Source organism: Cibotium barometz, chromosome 47 (genome assembly GCF_041138505.1).
Source record: "Cibotium barometz isolate CiBa-2024 chromosome 47, ASM4113850v1, whole genome shotgun sequence".
Taxonomy (NCBI): Eukaryota; Viridiplantae; Streptophyta; class Polypodiopsida; order Cyatheales; family Cibotiaceae; genus Cibotium; species Cibotium barometz.
Window position 1 is genome coordinate 27567826 of NC_141092.1, and position 22795 is coordinate 27590620.

At 37.7% G+C, this 22795-nt stretch overlaps 1 protein-coding gene across 1 annotated transcript in view; it reads right to left on the reverse strand.

The window, feature by feature from the left end:
* Positions 1 to 19458, reverse strand: part of LOC147611553 (uncharacterized) — a 33489-nt gene extending 14031 nt beyond the window's left edge. The window contains exon 1 of the mRNA XM_086784915.1: positions 19387 to 19458. Within this exon, the coding sequence (XP_086641041.1) occupies positions 19387 to 19458 (72 nt within the window). The remainder of the gene's footprint in view (positions 1 to 19386) is intronic.
* Positions 19459 to 22795: the final 3337 nt, after the last annotated feature.

The following is a 22795-nucleotide window of genomic DNA, read 5'->3' on the forward strand; positions in this document are numbered from 1 at the left end:
ATCCACATCTATACATCTACATCTACATGCATACATCCACATCTCCATTCACATCTACATCTATACATCTACATCTACATGCATCCATCCACCTCCACATCCACATCTACATCTACATGCATACATCCATATCTCCATTCCCATCTACATCTATACATCTACATCTACATGCATCCATCTACCTCCACATCCACATCTACATCTATACATCTACATCTACATGTATACATCCACCTCCACATCCACATCCGTATCTATACATCTACATCTACATGTATACATTCACATCCACATCTATACATCTACATCTACATGCATACATCCACATCTCCATTCACATCTACATCTATACATCTACATCTACATGCATCCATCTACCTCCACATCCACATCTACATCTATACATCTACATCTACATGTATACATCCACCTCCACATCCACATCCGTATCTATACATCTACATCTACATGTATACATTCACATCCACATCTATACATCTACATCTACATGCATACATCCACATCTCCATTCACATCTACATCTATACATCTACATCTACATGCATCCATCCACCTCCACATCCACATCTACATCTACATGCAAACATCCACATCTCCATACATAATAAAATTCTTTTAATTAATCTAGGATGATAGTTCCTAGAATATGGTAGGAAGTCCTCTTTTTATGCTTTGAATGAATTTATTTTATGCGTAATTTCTATAAAAATTTTGCCATAGCTCCGCTACTATGACTGATAAATCTCAATTTTTTTCTAAGGGATAAAGCTCATTATTAAAGAAATAATTAGAATGGTCTCTAATTGGATCATCAATCCATAATGGTCTCTAATTGGATCATTAAGAAAACAATTAGAATGGTCTCTAATTGGATCATCAATCCATAATAGTCTCTAATTGGATCATTAAGAAAACAATTAGAATGATTTCTAATTGGATCATCAATCCATAATGGTATCTAATTGGATCATTAAGAAAACAATTGGAATGGTCTCTAATTGGGTCATCAATCCATAATGGATTGAATCATCAATGTGCATAAACTAAAAGCATAGCAAAAGCCATTAATTTGGCCTCAAGCATAGCTTAATCTTGGATTAAGGAAAAGCTTTATGAAAAGCTTCATTTGGATTGAGAATGGGTCATGAGTATGACCATTTCTTGAGTGAGAGAGAGAAATTATAAAAACCATTAGAATTTAAATATAAGTGGAAATTAACTTCTATAGCATTTATTAAATTATGTAACTCTTCACTACTATTCACCAATTAACTTCAATAGCATTTAAAAAAACCATACCAATTAAACTTCTCAAGCTTGAGAGGGGTTGAGAAGAGAGAATCATTGAGTAATTATAGAAAGATCAAAATTCAATATACTTACCTTATAATTTGCTTGATTCTTTATTCACGGTAGAGGCCCCCAACCAATCAATTGGTTTAGTGTGTTGATGGAGCCACCAATGGGGATTGAAGAAAGAGAGAAGTATCAAAAACTAGTGAATTATTAAAGAATTCACAGTTCTTGGCTTAGGTAGAGTAGAGTAACAATGCCTAAGACACTCTATATTTTGGCTTAGGTGGAGTAGAGTAATAAAGCATAAGACACTCTATATTTTGGCTTAGGTGGAGTAGAGTAACAAGGCATAAGACACTATATATTTTGGCTTAGGAGGAGTAGAGTAACAAAGCATAAGACACTATCTAATTTGGCTTAGGTGGAGTAGAGTAACAAAGCATAAGAGACTATATATTTTGGCTTAGGTGGAGTAGAGTAACAAAGCATAAGAGACTATATATTTTGGCTTAGGTGGAGTAGAGTAACAAAGCATAAGAGACTATCTATTTTGGCTTAGGTGGAGTAGAGTAACAAAGCATAAGAGACTATATCTTTTTCAACAAGGGGAGGCTTCTATTTATAGGAAAATTTGAGCTCCTAACCAAACAAACTGATTCTAGAATTTTCCAAGTCAGTTTGGTCACTTTTTGACCATTTTTAGGTCACTTAAGCTAACTTTTTGGAACTAGACTTGAATTAGGAGAGAGGAGAGATAAAATATCTCAATTTTTATGAGTTTTAAACTCATTCAAGCATGTGAAATATGCACCTCCTTTAAAGAACTCCCCTTCCTTACATATGTGTCATAATGGAATCATTTTAATATTGCTCATAGTTTTTTACTAATAAACCTTGTACATTTTCAACTCTTCATCTTATGTGAGCATTTAAGGGACTCCCCTTCCTTACATATGTGTCATAATAAAATCATTATTCCCAAAATATCTCATATTTTTAATATTGCTCATAGTTTTTTTACTAATAAACCTTGTACATTTTCAACTCTTCATCTTATGTGAAATATGCACCTCCTTTAAAGAACTTCCCTTCCTTACATATGTGTTTATTTACTAATAAACCTTGTACATTTTCAACTCTTCATCTTATGTGAAATATGCACCTCCTTTAAAGAACTTCCCTTCCTTACATATGTGTTTATTTACTAATAAACCTTGTACATTTTCAACTCTTCATCTTATGTGAAATATGCACCTCCTTTAAAGAACTCCCCTTCCTTACATATGTGTTTATTTACTAATAAACCTTGTACATTTTCAACTCTTCATCTTATGTGAACATTTACTCAATTTTGGGTATCTTCTTTTACAATTTGGATTTATCTCCTCCCTACACATGGATTGATGCTATTGGTCCATAGGAACCTTAATTGGACCATAATCAAAAAAATTCTGAAAATCTAAACCCTTTAGACTAAGGTTCTTTATACCTATTTCCAATTAACTCCAATTGCACATTGGAAAATTCTTTTTGAATTTCTGTTTCAGGGGAACTTATTTTAATAAGATGAGTTATTTTTCTATCCAAAAATATTCATAATCTGAATATTCTCTCTCTAGAATAATTTTCTCTCTCTAGGCTAAAACAATTAGAAACAAGGTCTTTATATTTCTGAAGAGGGATTGATTACAGGGGAAGATACTAGACATCAAAAAGGGGTTGGGGGAGGAATCTTACAGAATCACCCGTGCTTTTCAAGAAATGGGAAGATTTTTCGAGTTCGAAACCGATGGATTAGTGTCTTGTCCGGATATCCGTGGGTGAGGCCCTGAGTGAGGGACCTTGGCCCGCGCAAGAAGTGCTACTTACACTGCTAGCGGCCCCAAATTTGTTGCGCGGTGGGAATAGGGACCTTACAGCTCTTGCTAGGCTCAAAATTGTGGAAACAGCCAGGGTGGCATGGAGGAACCATTATGACACCAACCATCTAGATAGAAATACTCAGTCTTAGAACGATCTTCAAACCTATATGAGGAAGAGATTTTGTCCCCCCGGGTTTTTAGAAACCAAAATGAATGAATTTTGAGAACTGAAACAAGGGAGCAAAACCATCAAAGAATATCACCAAGCATTCGCTCTTCTACTCAAATATTCACCACCTCTAGATGAAGAGCAACTCATGGCCAGGTTCATTTGGAGAATGAACAAACCCTTAGAAACACTGGTCAAGAATGCCAAGCTAGTATCCATGGCAGAAGTTGTCAGAATGGTGAAGGACTTTGCCAAAGCCTTCATCGTCGTGAAAGTCCCGCCAAAGCCAGCTCCCTCATCCTTCAAAAGATTTCAGACACCGGGAAGTTCTTCCAACCTTCCGCCTCTAAAGAGACACCAAGGTCCTAACCAGAATGTGGAGACGGGAAGCTTAAAAAATGAAGGAAGACCTTTCCCTCGAAGTACTTTCTCAGGAACTCCAGGTCTCTCAAGAATCCAAAGGGAAGAGCTTCAAAGCGAGAACAAATGCTTTGGATGTCAGGGATTTGGACACCAGCTCAAGGATTGCCCATCTCCTTCTGTGGGCCAAGGAGCCAAGGTCCCAGAGTTCAGAGATAGACTCCTTGATATCAGTCCAATCAGGGTCTCCCGCACCAAAATCAGGATTACCTCAGAAGAGTGCCAGCTCAGCCTGCGGCCTCCATGCAAAACAGTCTCCGAACTCCCTCCATGCAAAACAGTCTCCGAACTCCCTCCCAGAATTGGGGTAACCAAAGAGAGGGAGTTCCGCCTCAGACTACAGCAACCAGAACAGTCACTATAGATGAGGAAGTGAAGGAAGAGAAAGTATAAATCTATGCAGCAATAGTGCATCAGGGGAATAATCATCAATTCTCAGTCCTCCCCAGACTCGAGCAGAGTACGAGGGTAAGCAATTTAAGCTTTTGATTGATTCAGGCAACACTCATTCTTTTATTTCCCCAGGATGTCTGCGTAAATTAGTCCTAAATAAAAAATCAGAAAAACCTATGCAAGTGGAATTGGATAGTGAAAAGATTCTTTTCACACATCTTGAGACAGACCTTATTTAGTTTAGCCTAGATGGGAACATAAGAGAGTGCCAGTTCTTCATAGTCCTACCCTTGGGAATCTATGATGGAATCCTTGAAATGGATTGGCTCCAAAAGAATCAGGCTGACATTTATTGTCATAAAGGAACCATCTCTTTCCTAGACCTTCGCAGGAATAAAGTTCAAGGGATTGGAACGTAAGAGAGTGCCAGTTCTTCATAGTCCTACCCTTGGGAATCTATGATGGAATCCTTGGAATGGATTGGCTCCAAAAGAATCAGGCTGACATTTATTGTCATAAAGGAACCATCTCTTTCCTAGACCTTCGCAGGAATAAAGTTCAAGGGATTGGAATTTCCGGATCCTCAGTGCTGCAATTAGTCAAGGCTTCTGAATTATTAAAAGGGCTCAGAAAGAGGCAAGCTGTGTATGTCGTTAAAATGAATCCAATAGACATAAAATGCAAGGCTAAAGAACTAGAGTGGTTAAGTGAGTATGCAAATTTGTTTCCTGAAAAGTTGACAGCGATGCCTCCATCTCGTGAAGTAGAGCTCAGCCAGTGGCTCAGCTTGCATACAAAATGCCAGTCCGTGAAGCCATAGAACTAGCAGTTAGGACAACTATTAGAGCAGGGACTCGTTAGACCCACTGTCTCACCTTCTTGGGGTGCGCCCGCTCTCTTTCAAAAGAAGAAAGATGGAACGATAAGACTCTGTATTGACTACAGAGGATTGAGTCAATTAACAACTAAAAATAAGTATCCTTTCCTAGGATTGATGAGCTTCTGGATCGGTTAAGTGGGACCCAAATGTTCACAAAGATAGATTTCAAATCCAGGTACTACCAGATCAGAATCAAAGAGCAGGACATCCCAAAGACAACATTTAATACTTACTATGGGCGTTATGAGTTCACAGTCATGCCGTTTGGATTGACAAATGCCTCGGCGATGTTTAATTGTCTTATGCAGGATATTCTCAGAGAATACTTGGATGATTTTGTTCTTATCTTCTTTGAATGATATCTTAGTATACTCAAAGAATCCTGCAGATCATAAAGATCATGTGCGCAAGGTCTTGGAAATCCTAAGGAAACACCAACTCTTTGCAAAGAAGATCAAGTGTTCTTTCTCTGTTGACCATGTGGAATACTTGGGATTCATAGTGTCAAAGGATGGGATTTCTCCTCACCCCGCAAAGATCCAAGCAGTAGTAGAATGGCCAACCCAAGATAGTAAAGGAAGTCAGAGGATTTCTAGGGTTAAACTATATGGTATATGATCTTTATACCTACGTATGCTCAGATAGCATCCCCTTTAACTAACCTTCTCAAGAAGAGTACACTTTTTCAGTGGACTGCAATGTGTCAGAGTGCCTTTGACAAGTTAGAGACAGCCTTAGTAAACCAACCCTGTCCTTAAGTTACCAGATTTTACCAAACCCTTCAAGGTGGCTACTGATGCGAGTGGATTTGCCTTAGGTGGTGCTCTCATGCAAGAAGGTCATGCAGTGGATTTGCCTTAGGTGGTGCTCTCATGCAAGAAGGTCATGCAGTGGCCTACAAATCCAGAAAACTCAGAACACATGAGAGAAATTATGCTGTCCACCATGACTTGGAGTTACTCTCAGTAGTGTATGCTCTCATGCAAGAAGGTCATGCAGTGGCCTACAAATCCAGAAAACTCAAAACACATGAGAGAAATTAGACTCTCAGTAGTGTATGCTCTGAAGTTGTGGAGACATTATCTTTTGGGACAAAGGTTCACCTTGATGTGACAAATCATCAAAGTATGAAGTGGATCTTCACCCAAAGGGATCTCAACATGCGTCAAAGGAGATGGATGCAGACCCTGCAGGAATTTGATTTTGAAATTAAGTATCGACCGGGGAAAGAAAATGTGGTTGCAGATGCGCTCAACAAAAAAGCCTCCTTGCTTGCAATTACAGTGGTGTCAAATCCATTGATCAGTGAAGCAAATAAGAAGATCATGTAGGACAAATTATTTGCCCCTATTGCTACCCTTATGATGCAGGAAAGCAAGACTCCTCAGGAAATGAGTCGAGTCCTTCGGTATAAATTGGATGAAGGATACATGTATTATAATAATTGGCTATGTATCCCCAATGATGAGGCAATAAAGGGAAGAATTTTGAGAGAAGCCCATGATAGCCTGATAGCTTGAAATCTAGGGTTTATAAAAACCTATATGTCTATGAAGAAAAGCTTCTTCTAGCTAGGACTCAGAAAGGATGTACTTGATCATGTGCGAAAATGCTTAATGTGTCAAAGAGTCAAGGCAGAGAGAGTCAAGATGCCAGGAAAACTGCAGCCTCTTGACATTCCACGAATGAAGTGGGAATGTATCAGTATGGACTTTGTCACTTCAGTACAATCAGGTTACAACTCCATTTTTGTGGTAGTTGACAGGCTAACCAAAGTTTCCCATCTGATTCCAGGGAAAGAAACATACTCTGCAATGGATGTTGCTAGAGTTTTCCTAAAGGAGATCTTCATATTGCATGGTTTACCCATGAGGATAGTAAGTGACAGAGATCCCAAATTTACATGGAAATTCTTGACTACATTCTTCGAAGTAGTAGGAACTTTCTTGGATCTCAGCACAGCCTATCACCCCGGAAAGAGATGGCCAGACTGAAAGAGTGAACTAGGTAATTGAAGATATCCTTCGGTCATGCTATGGCAGGGAACCCAAGAAGTGGTTAAGCCATTTTCATCTTGTGGAATTTGCTTACAATGCTTCTTATCATCAAAGCATTGGGATGGGTCTTTTTCTCAAAGCTTTGTATGGACAAGATTGCCTTACAGTGTTAAAATCCCAGATGGGGAGTTGATTGACAACATGAGACTCCATTTCTTGTATACAAACGCGCATGGCGGGTGAGAGCTACAAAGATCCAATGAGCCAGTTTGTTGTGTTAAAATTGTAGACATTCATTCTACATTTGAACCAACACCATGGGTAAACTACCAAGACGATATGTACATGGGTAGAAATGGAGTACGCTACGAGGTCTCACCAAAAATCCTGAACAAGTGGATGCTTTGGGTGTACTTCAACGTAGCGCACAAGCAAAGCAGAAGAAGGAGCTTCCATCGGACCCAAATGTGCCAGGAACATCGCGTAGACCTGGTACGTCCATTTCTTTACTTGAAGAATTGTTTTTTGATAGGAATTGGGAGGATAGAGAAAGAACGGGAAAAGAAAAAGGGGCAAAGAAAAACCCATGGGACATAGTAAAAGAAATTCCAGTAGTTAAAATCTATCAAGACGACCCAATTAAAGAGGTGTATAGGGATGTGGTAGAAACCTTCTATGCAACCACTAAGCACTCTCGAGCTTAGAGCTTCCAGTCACGCATACAATAACTGTAGAGCATCTAGAAGGTTTCACTAAGCGTGTTCATGATAGATGGGGGAACGACTTTAGAACCCTTGAATGGCCAGAGGTTAGGGAAATGACATGGAAAGGAAGGCCCCTTTTCACTGTTACATCCTGCATGTGATCACATCTCATCACATCTATCTACCTCACATCTCTTCACCCCTATTTACATCACATCCATCCATCCATTCATGCATATCTATCTGATTCACATCACACATCTATTCACCTCACATCTCATCACCTCTATTCTCATCACATCCATCCATCCCTTCATTCACATATATCTGATTCACATCACACATCTCATCACATCTATTTACCTCACATCTCATCACCTCTATTCACATCACATCTATTCATCCCTTCATTCACATCTATCTGATACTCATCACACATCTCTTCACATCGATTTACCTCACATCTATTTTTCTTCCTGAATTATCTTTCTCTCGAAAAGGGGGTGATATTTCAATTACTAATTTAGTGAATTGCTTTCATTGAATATTCACTTAACTGATTTCTATATTAATCACGAGTTCCGATGAGGAATAAATTAATCATTTATCTGAATATTTTGAATTCGATAGATTTCTTGAATTTTCTCTTTACAAATCGAGTGAATATGAAGCGATAGAATTTTCCCTCTCAGAGTATTTATTTATTCATTTATCAAATATTCATGAAAATTGAACATAGAATTAAAGAGAGTCTAATTTTGATATAAAAATTCTTTATGCATCTATTTATGCATAAAATAAATTTAATAAGAATAACACTTTTAAAATAAAAAGATTTCAAATATGCATCTTTCTATGCATAGAATTTAAATCTAATGAAAATAACACTTTTATAATTAAAAAATATCCAATATGCATCTTTCTATGCATAGAAATTGAATATAATAAAAATAACACTTTTATAATAATAAAAATATCCAATATGCATCTTTCTATGCATAGAAATTGAATCTAATGAAAATAATACTTTTATAATCAAAAAATACCCAATATGCATCTTTCTATATGCATAGAAATTGAATCTAATGGAAATAACACTTTTATAATAAAAAAATTTCCAATATGCATCTTTCTATGCATAAAATATGAATAACACTTTTAAAATAAAAGTGTGGTGGAAAATATTCTTTTTGAATAACATAAAGATAAAACTTATTTCCACAAAATTTAAGAAAATTTTGCCATAACCTCCTTTGTATGGCTGACCATTTCTCAATTTTTACATTCTAAAATTTTCTTTTATCCTAAGATGAAATAAAGCACTCTAATCTAATCAATTGTTCACTTCTAAAGAGTAATCAATAGGAAAAGTTTAACTCAATTTAATTGTTACTCATTTTAGGATAAAGAAAGGCTAAAATTCTTAATGAAGAGAAGGGGGAAACCTTTTCATCAAGGCTTATACTCCATAATCACATTAAAAAGCAAGATTTTTAGAAAACCATAGATTACAATTAAAAAAAAAGTAGAATTAATAACTTACATGGAGTTTTGTAAGCTTTCCTTTGGCTTGAGGAATTGAGGGTTCTACTCTTGTTTGGATCAAGAGTGGCCACCTGTTCTTTGTAGAGGAATTAGTCAAAAACAACTGAATTATCAAGTGAATTCAATGTTTTTGGCTCTGGGGAGGAGTAGAGCAATCATCCACATCTGAAATAGGCACGGCTGTCTAGAGTAGTGGTTCAGTCTAGGTCTATTGGCTTTCACTTTGCCCTCCCTCTGCTCTAGAATCTAAAGACGGAGTGGGCCCACTTTCTTGTGCTTGTTCCATATCTCTCACCCTAGGTTGCGGTTCTTCCAACTACTGTGTGTTTCCGAGGATACAATTGCAGAGCCTCAATGCAAGGCTTCTTTGTGTTGGAGAGATAGGAGCTTGCTCTTGGATATATGGTCTACTCATGCACTAAAGTTCAGGCTCTCCTTTTTTGAGGTTGGGAGTTTCTTGTCTTGTGTTGGGGTGGTCTACACTTTCACTAGTGATGTCAACAAAGACAAGTACCATTTGACTCCATGTGGTATCGACCGACGCGTCCGATCTTACAAGCAAAGGAGCTTCAGGAGAGTTCACTTTGTTGAAAAGAGGGTTATTTTACACCAATCTACCGATCGTAGGTGCATGGAAATGTGGAGCTACTATGTAGAACACGAGCATGCACTTTTGAAACGAAGGAAGGAACGGGTGTTTACCTAGGGATGGAAAGGAACGAGCGTTCCACTGTTGGGGCTAAGAATGGACTGGGTATGGTGAAGATGCCACGGATGTTCACTTCCAAAGATAGGATGATGGAATGGACATTCACTCTTAAAAGGAGAAGGGAACGGGTGTACGCTTCCGGAATCAAGCGAAAGAGGAAATGGCACAGGCAGGGCACGTTGGGAATGGTTGTATCACTTTTGAAGGGTGGTTGCAAGATCAGGGTGCCCAGTTTTGTCCACTCAGGCACCTTGTAAACAGTAAAAAAACAGGCATTTGTTTACCTTTAGTGGCTAATCTCTCCTAGTAAATGAAGGAATTTCGTTTCAAGTTCTTTTGTTGGAACATCATATTCAAAGTTGGAAATATAGTTGCATAATTTGATTAAGCATTAGATATTCAAAAGTCCTCATTTTCTTAGGTACAAAGTCAATGTATACACCCTGTCCCAAATTTGAACTGATTCCATAAAATGCTAATATCTTTTACATATAAACTCATTTGAGATTCCCACTTTGTACCTTAGATCTTCACATAATATGGAGCTTAACTTAATTTTTCAAGAAAATTTTAAGATATTTATCTATTTTCTTTAAATATTTCAAGGTCTTTAAAGTGTTATAATATACGACACTTTTTGTACCCACAATAGCTACCACTTAAAATCCTCAATCTTGTAGATCAAAAGAGTGGGTAGATTCTGAGACATTAGTAGAATATGGTGGTTAGTAAAAATTGCAAATCCAATGGCTGGATTTTTAATGATCTCTTTTTCAAAATTCTTCCAGACTATCAGAAGGCCTGCAAATATTAATAATCTAATTAGTAAAATTACATTTTTGATGTGAATCATCTAAAATCTATAGGGACTAGTGTACTTGTAATGGTGCATCTATGGAAAAATAAATTGGATCACTCTAAGTATGAAAAGATCATTTGTTTATCATTTCATCATATTTTTGATTAATTTTGATTAATTAGACTAATTTATATTAATTTAAGTTATATTGGATTAATTTAAGGGCAAGCATATTTTCTATTATTTGCTTGATCTCATTTTAAGTACCTTGCACCCCAAAATTTGCTCTCCAAGCATTGTCCCAGTCCAGCATAAACTGGATAAAACTGGATACCCTGATCTTGCAACAACCCTGAAATGGGCGTGGCACTTTTGGAATGGCAATGACAGTGTCAAATTTGGAAATTTTTAAGATTTCTATGGGAATTTAATGTTGCAGGTCTGACAACCCCTACAATATTCTTTGACAATTCATTTACACCCACTTGATTGAATGCAATTCAGTTACACCCACTTGATTGAATCCAATTAAGTGTAATTTATGCTCAAGTTGATGCAGATATTCTAATTTTAATGCAATTGCCACATTCAAACCCAAACTCTTACTAGATTTGGTCAGCTGAGAAAGGGAATGGGCGTGGCAGATGTGCCATGGTCATGGCCTGTAAAGAGAACGGCCATTTGCTTCATAGAGTAGCTAGCAGAGTGTAGTTTTGTGTGCTTTTTTCCTCAATTTCTTGCTGATTCAAGTGTTTTCCCACTCTTTTTTGTGTTTTGGATTCAATAGAGAGCTAGAGGTAGTCTCTATCCATCTATTGGTGCCTACAATGCATGATTAAGACTAACAAATTGAGATTAATTTATTGATTAAACTAAGATGCAAGCTTGAAGGAAAAAGAAAAGAGAATAGAAAATTAAGGCTTTGCATGAATGTTAAGCGCAATGTGAGAGCACTCACTTTCTTCTTCTACTCTAGGTGAATATTTGAATGCTCCAATGCTCCATCAACCTCTATTTCTTTGGATAATCACCATTAAAACAAAACAAACCCAAAATTAAACAACAAACCGGTGGGTTTTCACTCCAACCGTGCTAATCAAAGCACTAGCAAATGAATTGGGACCGTAACCCAAATGTAGTCCCTGGCAGTGGTGCCAAATCCACATCTTCAAATATTTTTGTACTTCCCGGATCAATTTTGATTACAAAAAACCACCTATGATCCCTCGGGTCCACCTTGAAGACAACCTACTCAGAATGCTCTGGTAGCACAAATGTGTCTCTTTAGTTTGTCCATATCTTTGTGTAGTCTACTTGAAAAATCCACTTTTATGTCTACGCATGGTTTCTTTGTGGTCCTTGAGATGAACATAGAAAGATTTTTAAACCCAACCTTCATAATTTCTTGTATCGTTCCACAATAATCAAGCATGCCAACTTCACTACTTAGGTCACGTGCACTTGAATAACTTTCTTGTATCAAATTTTCTCTAACACCAAAATCAAATGTTGTTCACTTCTTATCTATTTGCTCCACTCAGTGATGACGACCGCGTGAAAGTGCACCAAATTTGCAATACTACAAGAAAAAGTGTAAGATTCCTCCCTAGCCCCTCAAGATGTCTAGTTTCTTCCCCTGTAATCAATCCCCTTTTCTAAATAATAAAAGATCTTGTTTCTACCTGTTTTGGCCTAGAGAGAGAAAATGTTCTAGAGAGAGATAACTCAGTTTTTAGATATCTTTGGATGAAAAAATATCCTTTCTTATTAAACTAAATTTCCCTAAAACAAAAATTCAAAAAGAACTTTCCAATGTGCAATTGGAATTAATTGATAGGTAAAAAGGACCTTATCCTTCTAAGGGTCCAGATTTTTAAAAAAATTTAGATTAAGGTTCCTATGGACCAATAAGATTAATCCAAATGTGAGGAGGAGATAAATTGAAGAATAAAAGAAAATCCCCCAAAAATGAGTAAATACTCACATAAGATGAAGCGTTGACTAAGAACCAAGTCTATTAGTAAAAAAAGAAGAGATATTTAGAGGAAATGATGCATTTTTGACACTTCGGTATGGGGGAATTCCCCTCACGAAGGAGGCACCTATTTCACATGTGTGGATGAGTTTTAAACTCACAAATAATGAGATATTTTCATCTCTCCTCTCTTCTATTTCAACTAGATCCAAAAAGTAAGCTAAACTGACCTAAAAATGGTCAAAAAAAGTGACCAAACTAATGTGGAAAATTCTAGAATCAGTTTGCTTGGTTAGAGGCTCACTTTTTCCTAAAAATAGAAGCCTCCCTCTTTGTAAAATCTTAATGGTGTTTATGCACTGTTACTCTGCTTCTGTCCTAAGCCATTTAACATTGAATTTCTTGATAATTCAATTATTTTTTGGCCTAATCCTCTCCAAGTGAATTTGGTGGCCACTCTTGCTGCAAATAAGAGTAGAACCCTCAATCCCTCAAGCCAAAGGAAAGCTTACAAGCTCCATGTAAGCTTAATTCTTACTTATTAAATCTATGGTTTTCTCAAATTTTATGCTTTGTAAATGTTGAATTAAAATCTGATGCTATGCTTTGATGGAAAGGCCACCCCCTTCTCTTCTTTACAATTCAGCCCTTCTCAATCCTAGAAAGTTTAATTAAAAGATTTATTAAACTCTTTTCATTGTTTACTCTCTTGATTTACGTGAAGAATGGATGTGAATGTGTATGAGAAGAATGGATGTGAATGAGTATGTGAAAGATTATTGTGGTTTGATGTGGAGCAATGTGGAAAGACGAGAGTTTGTTATAGAAACTGTGTTTTTAAACTGTTTTTAAATGACTGTTTTATGTCAAGAATGCTAGAGAAGCATTTTGACCATCTTGTGAATGAGGTCGTGGTGGAGACCTAATCTGATAAAGTTGCAACAGCTGACGGAGAGTCATTGGAGGATGTCTCGTGTAGCAAGGTCGGTTGAGGTCTTGACCAGCCTTAGTTTGATTAAAATGGTGAGCTTCCGGCATGGTGGATGAGGGACCAAGGAAGTGTGGCCGATGAGTGAAGCGCTAGGTCATCTTCAAAGGATAGAGGGTGCTGACCATACGGTGATCGGGCTCTAGGTCACCGATGATACCCACACGTGCGTCGTGGAAGATATTGAAACAAGGAGTAAGAGTTGTTTTCTGAATTTGGGCATGGATCTGGTTGATTGACCTTGCTGGTCCTCAACGGATGAGTCCATGGTTCTTATATATGGATTTGTTAATTGATCTTGCTGATCTTCAACGAAGATTCCATTTTAATATGTGAATATTGGCAAGTACTATGAGCTAGGAACCATTAAAAAGACCCCTGAGTGGACAGGTGGTGAGCGTTCTAGTTGCCAATGATGCCATAGGTACACTGAGGAAGGAATGATTGGAAATTAGAATTCAACCAAAAAATTTTGGAGGATTATGATCAGTGACTATGATTTCATTAAATGATTGTTTTAAAGAGAGATGAATCTGTGAAAAAGGCAATTTCATATTGGGTGTGTAAGTGGTGTGACTAGTTTTAAGTTTGCATGAATATCCGGCTAGGGGGTCTGGGAACTCTTTTCCTTGGTACCCGGGACAAAACCTAACCAAATTCTTGGTTGGATCCCATCACTACAGTGGTTGGACCCATGGGATGGGGTTAGCCTGGACTGCTGGATCCCTAAATTGAGACTCAATTCTGTTATGGTACGCTAGATGAAGTGAATCTCGAACAAAAAATGTTCTATGGAAAAGAATCAATGGATGTGCCTCTCAATGAGGAAAAAAGAATTGGTCTCTATGATCCAAGTGCAATCTTTCCCTGATTTGACTATGGGACTTACAGGTTTGGTCAGATCAGTTCATTTAGTTAAGACTTTTGACTATGTTAGAGAAAAATTTATCCTGGAGGAACCGCCCGAGCTTTCCGGGAAAGGGAAGTTTTTTTGGGTTCGATTTTGGAAGAACGGATGGATTAGTCTCTTGCCCGGATATTCGTGGGCAAGGCCCAAGTGTGGGACCCTGCCCTGCGCAAGAAGTACTACTTCCACTGCTAGTACCCCTACAGGGATCTTACAGCTGGTATCATAGGAAAATTGGCTAAAGTGGATCAACTGAGAAGCCAAAAATGTCAAAAATTGATGACGTAGGAGTAAAAGGTTGAAATTGTGTGATAAATTCATACAAATTATTATTCAGATTGAAATTCATAAATTGGTTATTGGGTCTTCAGATGGAAGTACCGCAATTTTATGGAATCCCTGACTTGCTTGAGGCCTAGACATGATGGTATTTACCTTACAATTCCAAGGACCGTGACTACCCCGTATATACCGAGGGTATAACTGCAGCTCTTTACTAGTAGTATATACAAATAAATCTAAGATCTTGAAATTATTAGCAAAAATGCTATCCAGATGATGAATTCGAATGTGGTTGATATGATTTTAAAATTCTGGTTGAGAACCGATGAATTGATTTGGATTTTGATTGAAAAATAATGATTTCTGAATTTTGGTTGAAATGTAATAAGCTAAACAAAACCACAATGAGGATGAATGGGACGAGTCCCTGTGATGATGTTTATAACTGGAATGACGATAATGACTTCAGCAAATCACTATGAGATTAGTGGATTGTGCTGACAAATTGCAAAATTGTTAACATGACCTAGTGGATCAAGTTATAAATGGATGACAAAAAAAATCTGTATAATTGAAATCCTCATGGAGGACTGTTCAGATGGAAATTTTGGTCTAATGGACCATTATTGTGTTAAAGATATGAATGAGATGTTCTAAAAGAATTATTATCAGATAATGAGTCCTATATGAATATCTTTATCCCATGATTCTATGAGGAACTGACCAATCTAAAGAACCCCAGAATCAGTTGAATCTAAAATTGGAATTGAATCATAAATAAAGAGACTTAACAAGAACTTTTGTATTGATAGGAGTATGGATCGAGGTCGTCATGGTAGAAATGATAACACCCAACTCGACTTGGATGTTCGTAAAACTCTTCGTAGATCGCAGCCTGGACCTTTCAAGGGTGAAGGGGAAAACTTGGGTGAGGCTGTGGAAAAGTGTATCGAAGCAATGGAAGAGTACTTCGATGTCACCGGGTACAATGAGAAGAGTAAAATGGCTCTTGCAAAATTGAAGATAGTAGAAACAGCCAGAGTGGCATGGAGAAACCACTGTGAGACAAACCGTCTAGATCGAAATACCTAGACATGGAATGATCTCAAAAACTACCTAAGGATGAGGTTCTGTCCACCAGAACCTCCTGGCTTTTTGGAAACAAGAGTTAACCCAGAGGAGCAGAACTATTGAATTATACCACCAAGCATGCTCTCCTCCTCAAATTTTTGCCATTGCTGGATGAAGAACAGCTGCCCAGGTTCATTCGGGGACTAAACGAATCTTTAAATATCCTACTGAAGAATGCCAAGCTAGTTTCCATGGCTGAAGCAGTGTGGATGGCGAAGGATTTTACCAAGGCCTTTGATGTCAAAGTCCCGCCGAAGCCAGCACCATCACGTTTGAAAAGGTTTTTAATTCTAAAAGGTGATTCCAACCTTCTGCCGCCTAAAAGATATCAGGGTCAAAGACCAAGACATGGGAAGTTCCACAATGGAAGAAATGTCCTTTTCCCCTGAAACTCAATCCCCTGGAATTCAACTTCAGAAGTTCCACCCTTGAACAAGGGAGTGAAATGCTATAACTCTCAAGGATTTAGACATCACAGTATGGATTTCCCAACACCTTTTAGATCAAGGTTTTCAGGGCAGGAAAATCAAGGATCAAGATTCCAGACTCCAGCTCCTTCCTTCCAGAGTAATCAGGTTTCTTTCCGCCAAAATCAAGAAAATTCCAGAGGTAGACCCTCTAACCAACCCGTAGTCTCAATCCAAAGTACTGCAAGACCTTCGCCTCAGAAGAGGGGAAGGCAAAGAGAGATATTTCCAAATCGGCCGTCCACTTCCAAGGCAATAACGGTGGAAGTAATTGAAGAAGAAGAAGAAGATGAAAGAGATCATACTCCACCTGTGAGATGAGGGCATCTCGCGTTTTTCAAGTGGGGGAGAGAATGTAAGATTGCTCCCCAGTCCCTTAAGATGTTCTGTTTCTTCCCCTGTAATCAATCCCCTTTTCAAAATAATAAAAGATCTTGTTTCTACCTGTTTTGGCCTAGAGAGAGAAAATATTCTAGAGAGAGATAACTCAATTTTTAGATATCTTTGGATGGAAAAATATCCTTTCTTATTAAACTAAATTCTCCTAAAATGAAAATTCAAAAAGAACTTTCCAATGCGCAATTGAAATTAATTGAAAATAGGTAAAAAGAACCTTATTCTGAGGGTCCAGATTTTTTGAAAATTTTGGATTAAGGTTCCTATGGACTAATAAGATTAATCCAAATGTAGGGAGGAGATAAATTGAAGAATAAAAGAAAATATCCCAAAAATGAGTAAATACTCACATAAGATGAAGAGTTGACTAAGGATAAGATTTATTAGTTAAAAAAGAGGAGATAATGCATTTTTGACACCTCTATGTGGGTAATTCCCCTCATGAAGGAGGTGCCTATTTCACATGTGTGGATGAGTTTTAAACTCACAAATAATGAGATATTTTCATCTCTCCTCAACTAGATCTAAAAAGTAAGCTAAACTAACCTAAAAATGGTAAAAAAAAGTGACCAAACTGATCTGGAAAATTCTAGAATCAGTTTGCTTGGTTAGAGACTCACTTTTTCCTATAAATAGAAGCCTCCTCCTTTGTAAAAGCTTAATGGTGTTTATGCACTATTACTCTGCTTCTGTCCTCCCTCCTGAGCCATTTAACATATAATTTCTTGATAATTCAATTATTTTTTTGGCCTAATCCTCTCCAAGTGAATTTGGTGGCCACTCTTGCTGCAAACAAGAGTAGAACCCTCAATCCCTCAAGCCAAAGGAAAGCTTACAAGCTCCATGTAAGCTTAATTCTTACTTATTGTTGTGAATTTTTAAATCTATGGTTTTCTCAAATTTTATGCTTTGTAAATGTTGAATTAAAATTTAATGCTATGCTTTGATGGAAAGGCCACCCCCTTCTCTTCTTTACAATTTAGCCCTTCTCAATCCTAGAAAGTTTAATTAAAAGATTGACTAAACTCTTTTCATTGTTTACTCTCTTGATTTTTGGAAAATAGAGTAGATTAGAGATATTAGAATTCAAATTGGATTAATTCAAGTCATAAATTGAATGATAAATTTGAGAAATGGTCAGTCATACAAAATTTTCTTAAATTTTGTGAAACTAAAGTTTATCATTAGGTTATTCTAAAAGAGTAATTTCCTTTGCTTGTGCATTCTAAAAGATTTATTTTTATATCAAAAGTTCTATTCTCATTAAAATTGAATTTATGCATACGAAGATGCACAAAACCAAATTCCTAATTGGATCCCATCACTACAGTGGTGGTTGGGCGGTTGGCTAACCCATGGGATTGGATGGGGTTAGCCTGGACTGATGGATCCCTAAATTGAGACTCAATTCTTTTATGGCATGCTAGATGAATTAAATCTCGGACAAAAATTGCTCTATGGAAAAGAATCAACGGCTGTGCCTCTCAATGAGGAAAAAAGCGTTGGTCTCTATGATCCAAGTGCAATCTTTCCCTGATTTGACTATGGGACTTACGAGTTTGGTCAAATCAGTTCAATTAGTTAAGGCTTTTAACTACGTTGTTAGAGAAAATTTTATCCTGGAGGAATCGCCCGAGCTTTCCGAGCAAGGGAAGTTTTTTCGGGTTCCGTTTTGGAAGAACGGATGGATTAGTCTCTTGTCCGGATATCCATGGGGAGGCCCCGAGTGTGGGACCCTGTCTCGCACAAGAAATGCTACTTCTACTTCTGCTAGCACCCCTGAATTCGTTGCGCGGTGGGGACACGAATCTTACAAAAAGAAGATTTGTATCAAGAACAAAGACTTATACAAGACTATATCTCACGGTTTCTTGTCTACATATAAAAACTCACTTAGATGGTAATAACAACCATATGCAAGCTCCTACTCCTCGTCGCATATAAACTTGGCATTATGTTTTGCTTATTGTATGGTTTGCTGAAGCCATCCACTAGAAGGAAAATCTAGAAGTTGAGCGAGTGAATCTAGGTTTGGCAATGCTCTAGTTGTTTGACTCTTTCTAAAATTCAAACGATCTCGGTCTCTTTCTCTCTTTGTTAGTTTATACCTCTCGATCCATTTCTCCATAGGCAATTTAGTTGAGGATGCAAAATTTATTAATCTTCTCTTGCAATGACATATTCATTGTTCTTTGAAGGCCTTGTTCTTGAGGCTCTTTCCCAACGAGCCGATCATCCTCTTCTTGTGTCCACAACCATGGAATATCTAGGTTTGATATACTAAGAAATTTTGTTATGTATATAAGAGATTCTTAAACAAGCCATCCCATTGCTACTCTACCCTCAGGGCAAGCTTTTTGATGTGAACAAAACCTTTTAGTGTCTTCATAAATCTCTCAAGGAGAAACATCCATTGGCTCTATGAAAAACACCTCCTATAGCAACCTCGTCAACCATATGAACAAGTAGGTACAGTTCAATGGTTAGGAAATTTGTTGGAAAGAATTTTTCCGCCATTGTAACTGCTTCAATTGAGTTTAGACAAGCTACTTCCAAAGTATTTCTTCTAATCTCCTTCTTTGATATCCACCATACCATTGCCTACTCTTGTATATTATCATGCTTATGTCTATTTTGAGGCAATCCTTAATGGCTATATGCAGCACAAACTGTAATATTTTGTGCGTCATGAGACTTCAAGCCACCAAGCTTTTCATCCTTTGTGAATCCTCCCTTCAAGAAATGCATACAACCATTGGGAGCACAAAACCCAGTGATGCACTTCTTTACACACCTCTTCTCTTCTTTGGTTAATCCCCAAGGTGCTCTAGGGAGAATCACCTTTCCAATAGGTCTGCTTTGTGCCCATAAGTGAAGCATGCAATCCACCTCTTGTAGATCATACCTTTGTCTCTTTCTCTCTTTAGCACCTGTGATGGTTTTCCAAAGCATATCGGCTATGTTCTTAAAAATGTGCATAGGATCAAGAAGATGATTGACTAGAAGGTCAGTCCAGTATGGGAGTAGATGGAAGATGGATAGCCACTTCATTCCAAGGGTGAACAACATGGATCCACTTCCCATGCCCTCCTTTAATCACTTGGCTTTAGCACACGAGGAGGCCTCCCTAGAAAATCTCTCTCGCAACTCATGGTTGACAGGGAGATAATTTTTGTGGCCCTTTTTGCAAATTCTTTGATGTGAGGTGACTTATTACTTGCAACGACAAGTGACTGCATGGGCACAGGGTTTTCTCCTCTAAATTGACAAAATTTGAAAGGTTCATAGCATTCACATGCACCATGTATGTTGAATACGCGTGTGCATTTGTGTGTAAATGAGGGGGAGGTGGAGATTCTTTTATAGTTTATGCATGGCCTAGTTGGTATATTCTTATTTTTTATGAAAAGGTGTCGGTACACTAAAAACAAAAAATTTGAGTTAAAATAACCTTTGAAACATGCGTTGAAAACTATCATCAAAACACACATCGAAAACATTTTTTTATCGACCATTATATCGATTCTTATTTCCACGCCTATATCACGACATGTATTTTGACACTGGGAGATTTTTAACAGAACCATTATGCCTCACTATAAGCATTTTTGAAAACTTTAGTACGTTTACCTCTCTTCCCAAAAATCTATAGGTTCTCTCCTCTCATCTCTCCCATCCCTATACCCTAAACCTAAGCCCTCCTCCCATCCCTTTCTTGCTTCATATTTTCTTTGTATATGTGTGGTGCTAACATGCTGTGGTTTTTGTTTGTTTTGCAAGTTCTATTCTCTCCCCCAAATTTCAACAAGTTTTCTCCCTTCACCTCCCCTATCCCTAAACCCTAAATCTAAGCCCTTCCCCCATCCTTTTTTTGCTTCAGATTTTGTTTTGCATGTGTGTGGGCTAACATGCTGTGTTTTGTTTTTGTTTTGCAGCTTCTAATTCGCTAAGATTCCAAGTAGCCCTTCTCCTTTTCTCTTGTTTTTAATTTATTATTTGCCTTCCTTTTGATTTTTTCACCCTTAGATGTCAAGGTTTAGGATTAGCTTAGGCTTTAGCATGCATCTAGCTTAAGCTTAATGCATATATTAAGCTCTATTCAAGGAGCTTAATGCATGCATTAGTCTCTGTGCATAGAGATTAATCTATGCATTAATGTCTATGCATAGATCTTAATCTATACATAGAAATTAATGCATAGATTAAGCTCTATTGATGCATATAGCTTAATCTATGCATTAATGTCTATGCATAGATCTTAATCTATACATAGAGATTAATGCATAGATTAAGCTCTATTGATGCATATAGCTTAATCTATGCATATAGCGTAATCTATCCATAGAGATTAATGCATAGATTAAGCTCTATTGATGCATATAGCTTAATCTATCCATATAGCGTAATCTATCCATAGAGCTTAATATATGGATAGAGCTTAATCTATGCATGCATATATTAAGCTCTATACATAGAGCTTAATCTATGGATAGAGCTTAATGCATGCATAGATTAAACTCTCTTCTTCATTGAGATTAATGCTTTCGATTATATGTGTTGTGGTGTGGTTTTTAAAAGTAGCTAATATGCTTTGTTTGTTTTGTAGGTTTTTAGTCATTTTCAGTCTCTCTTGGTCTTTCCCTCTCAAGCCCTGCCTCAGCCCTTCCTCAAGACTATATGTGTTGTGGTGTGGTTTTTAAAAGTAGCTAATATGCTTTGTTTGTTTTGTAGGTTTTTAGTCATTTTCAGTCTCTCTTGGTCTTTCCCTCTCAAGCCCTGCCTCAGCCCTTCCTCAAGACTCCAAATAGCAAACAATATATTTAGTAAGTACCCTAATATCATGCTTATGGGTTTTTTTAAAGTATCATCTTGCTTTTGATGTTGCCCATGTCATGGCATAAGCATGGGCATATTGTTGGGCAAAAATTTCCAATGGTTTCCCCGAAACCCAGATCGGAAAAATTTCCCTTGCCCAGAAAGCACGGTCGATTCCGCCAAGAAAATCTTCTAACAAAAATTTCATCTAATGGGTCAAGGCCTTAAACTATCCTTTCTATTCTCACCGAACCTGTAGGGCACATGGCCAGATCAATGAAGGGAATTGCACTTGGTTCATAGAAATCCTCGCTTTTTTGCCCTTACGTGAGGCACACCCATTGATTCTTTCCCATAGAACAAGAATCTTCCTGGGACTCACTCTAACTAACATAACTTGAACGTATCTAAATTTACTGTAGGAATCCACCGATCCAGCCTAACCCCAACTGGCGACCCATGGGTTAGCCAACCGCCCAACCAGTGAATTGGTGGGATCCCTTTTTATAAGAGTTTGGTTGTATTTTATCCTGAGTACCAGGGAAAAGAGTTCCCATACCCCCTAGCTGGTACTCAAACAAAATAGAAAATAGACACACCACTTACACACCTAATATGAAATTGCCTTTCATAGATTCAACTGTCTTTAAAGAAAAAATGGAATGAAACCGTAGTATTTCCATCATAATCCTCAAAATTCCAGTCCATTGGTTCAATAAAAATGTCATGTGGACTCTCCGTTGAAGACTAGTTAGTCAACCAATGAGATCCAATTTCCAGTTCACTTAGATAATTTGCAACCAAACCATCAATATCTTCCTTGACATACGCATGGGTGTCCTGGCAGCCCCGAGCCTGTGCATCGCCTAGTCAGAACCCTCTAGGATCCTCCTTAGGTGTCCTAGCACTTCACTCAGGGAACGCTTTGTCGGCCCTCGCCCATCGTACCGAAAGCGCTCCATTTTAACAATACCAAGGCTGGTCAAGACCTTGGCAGGCTTTGCCGCGCGAGGGACATCCTTTGATGACTCCCCGCCAG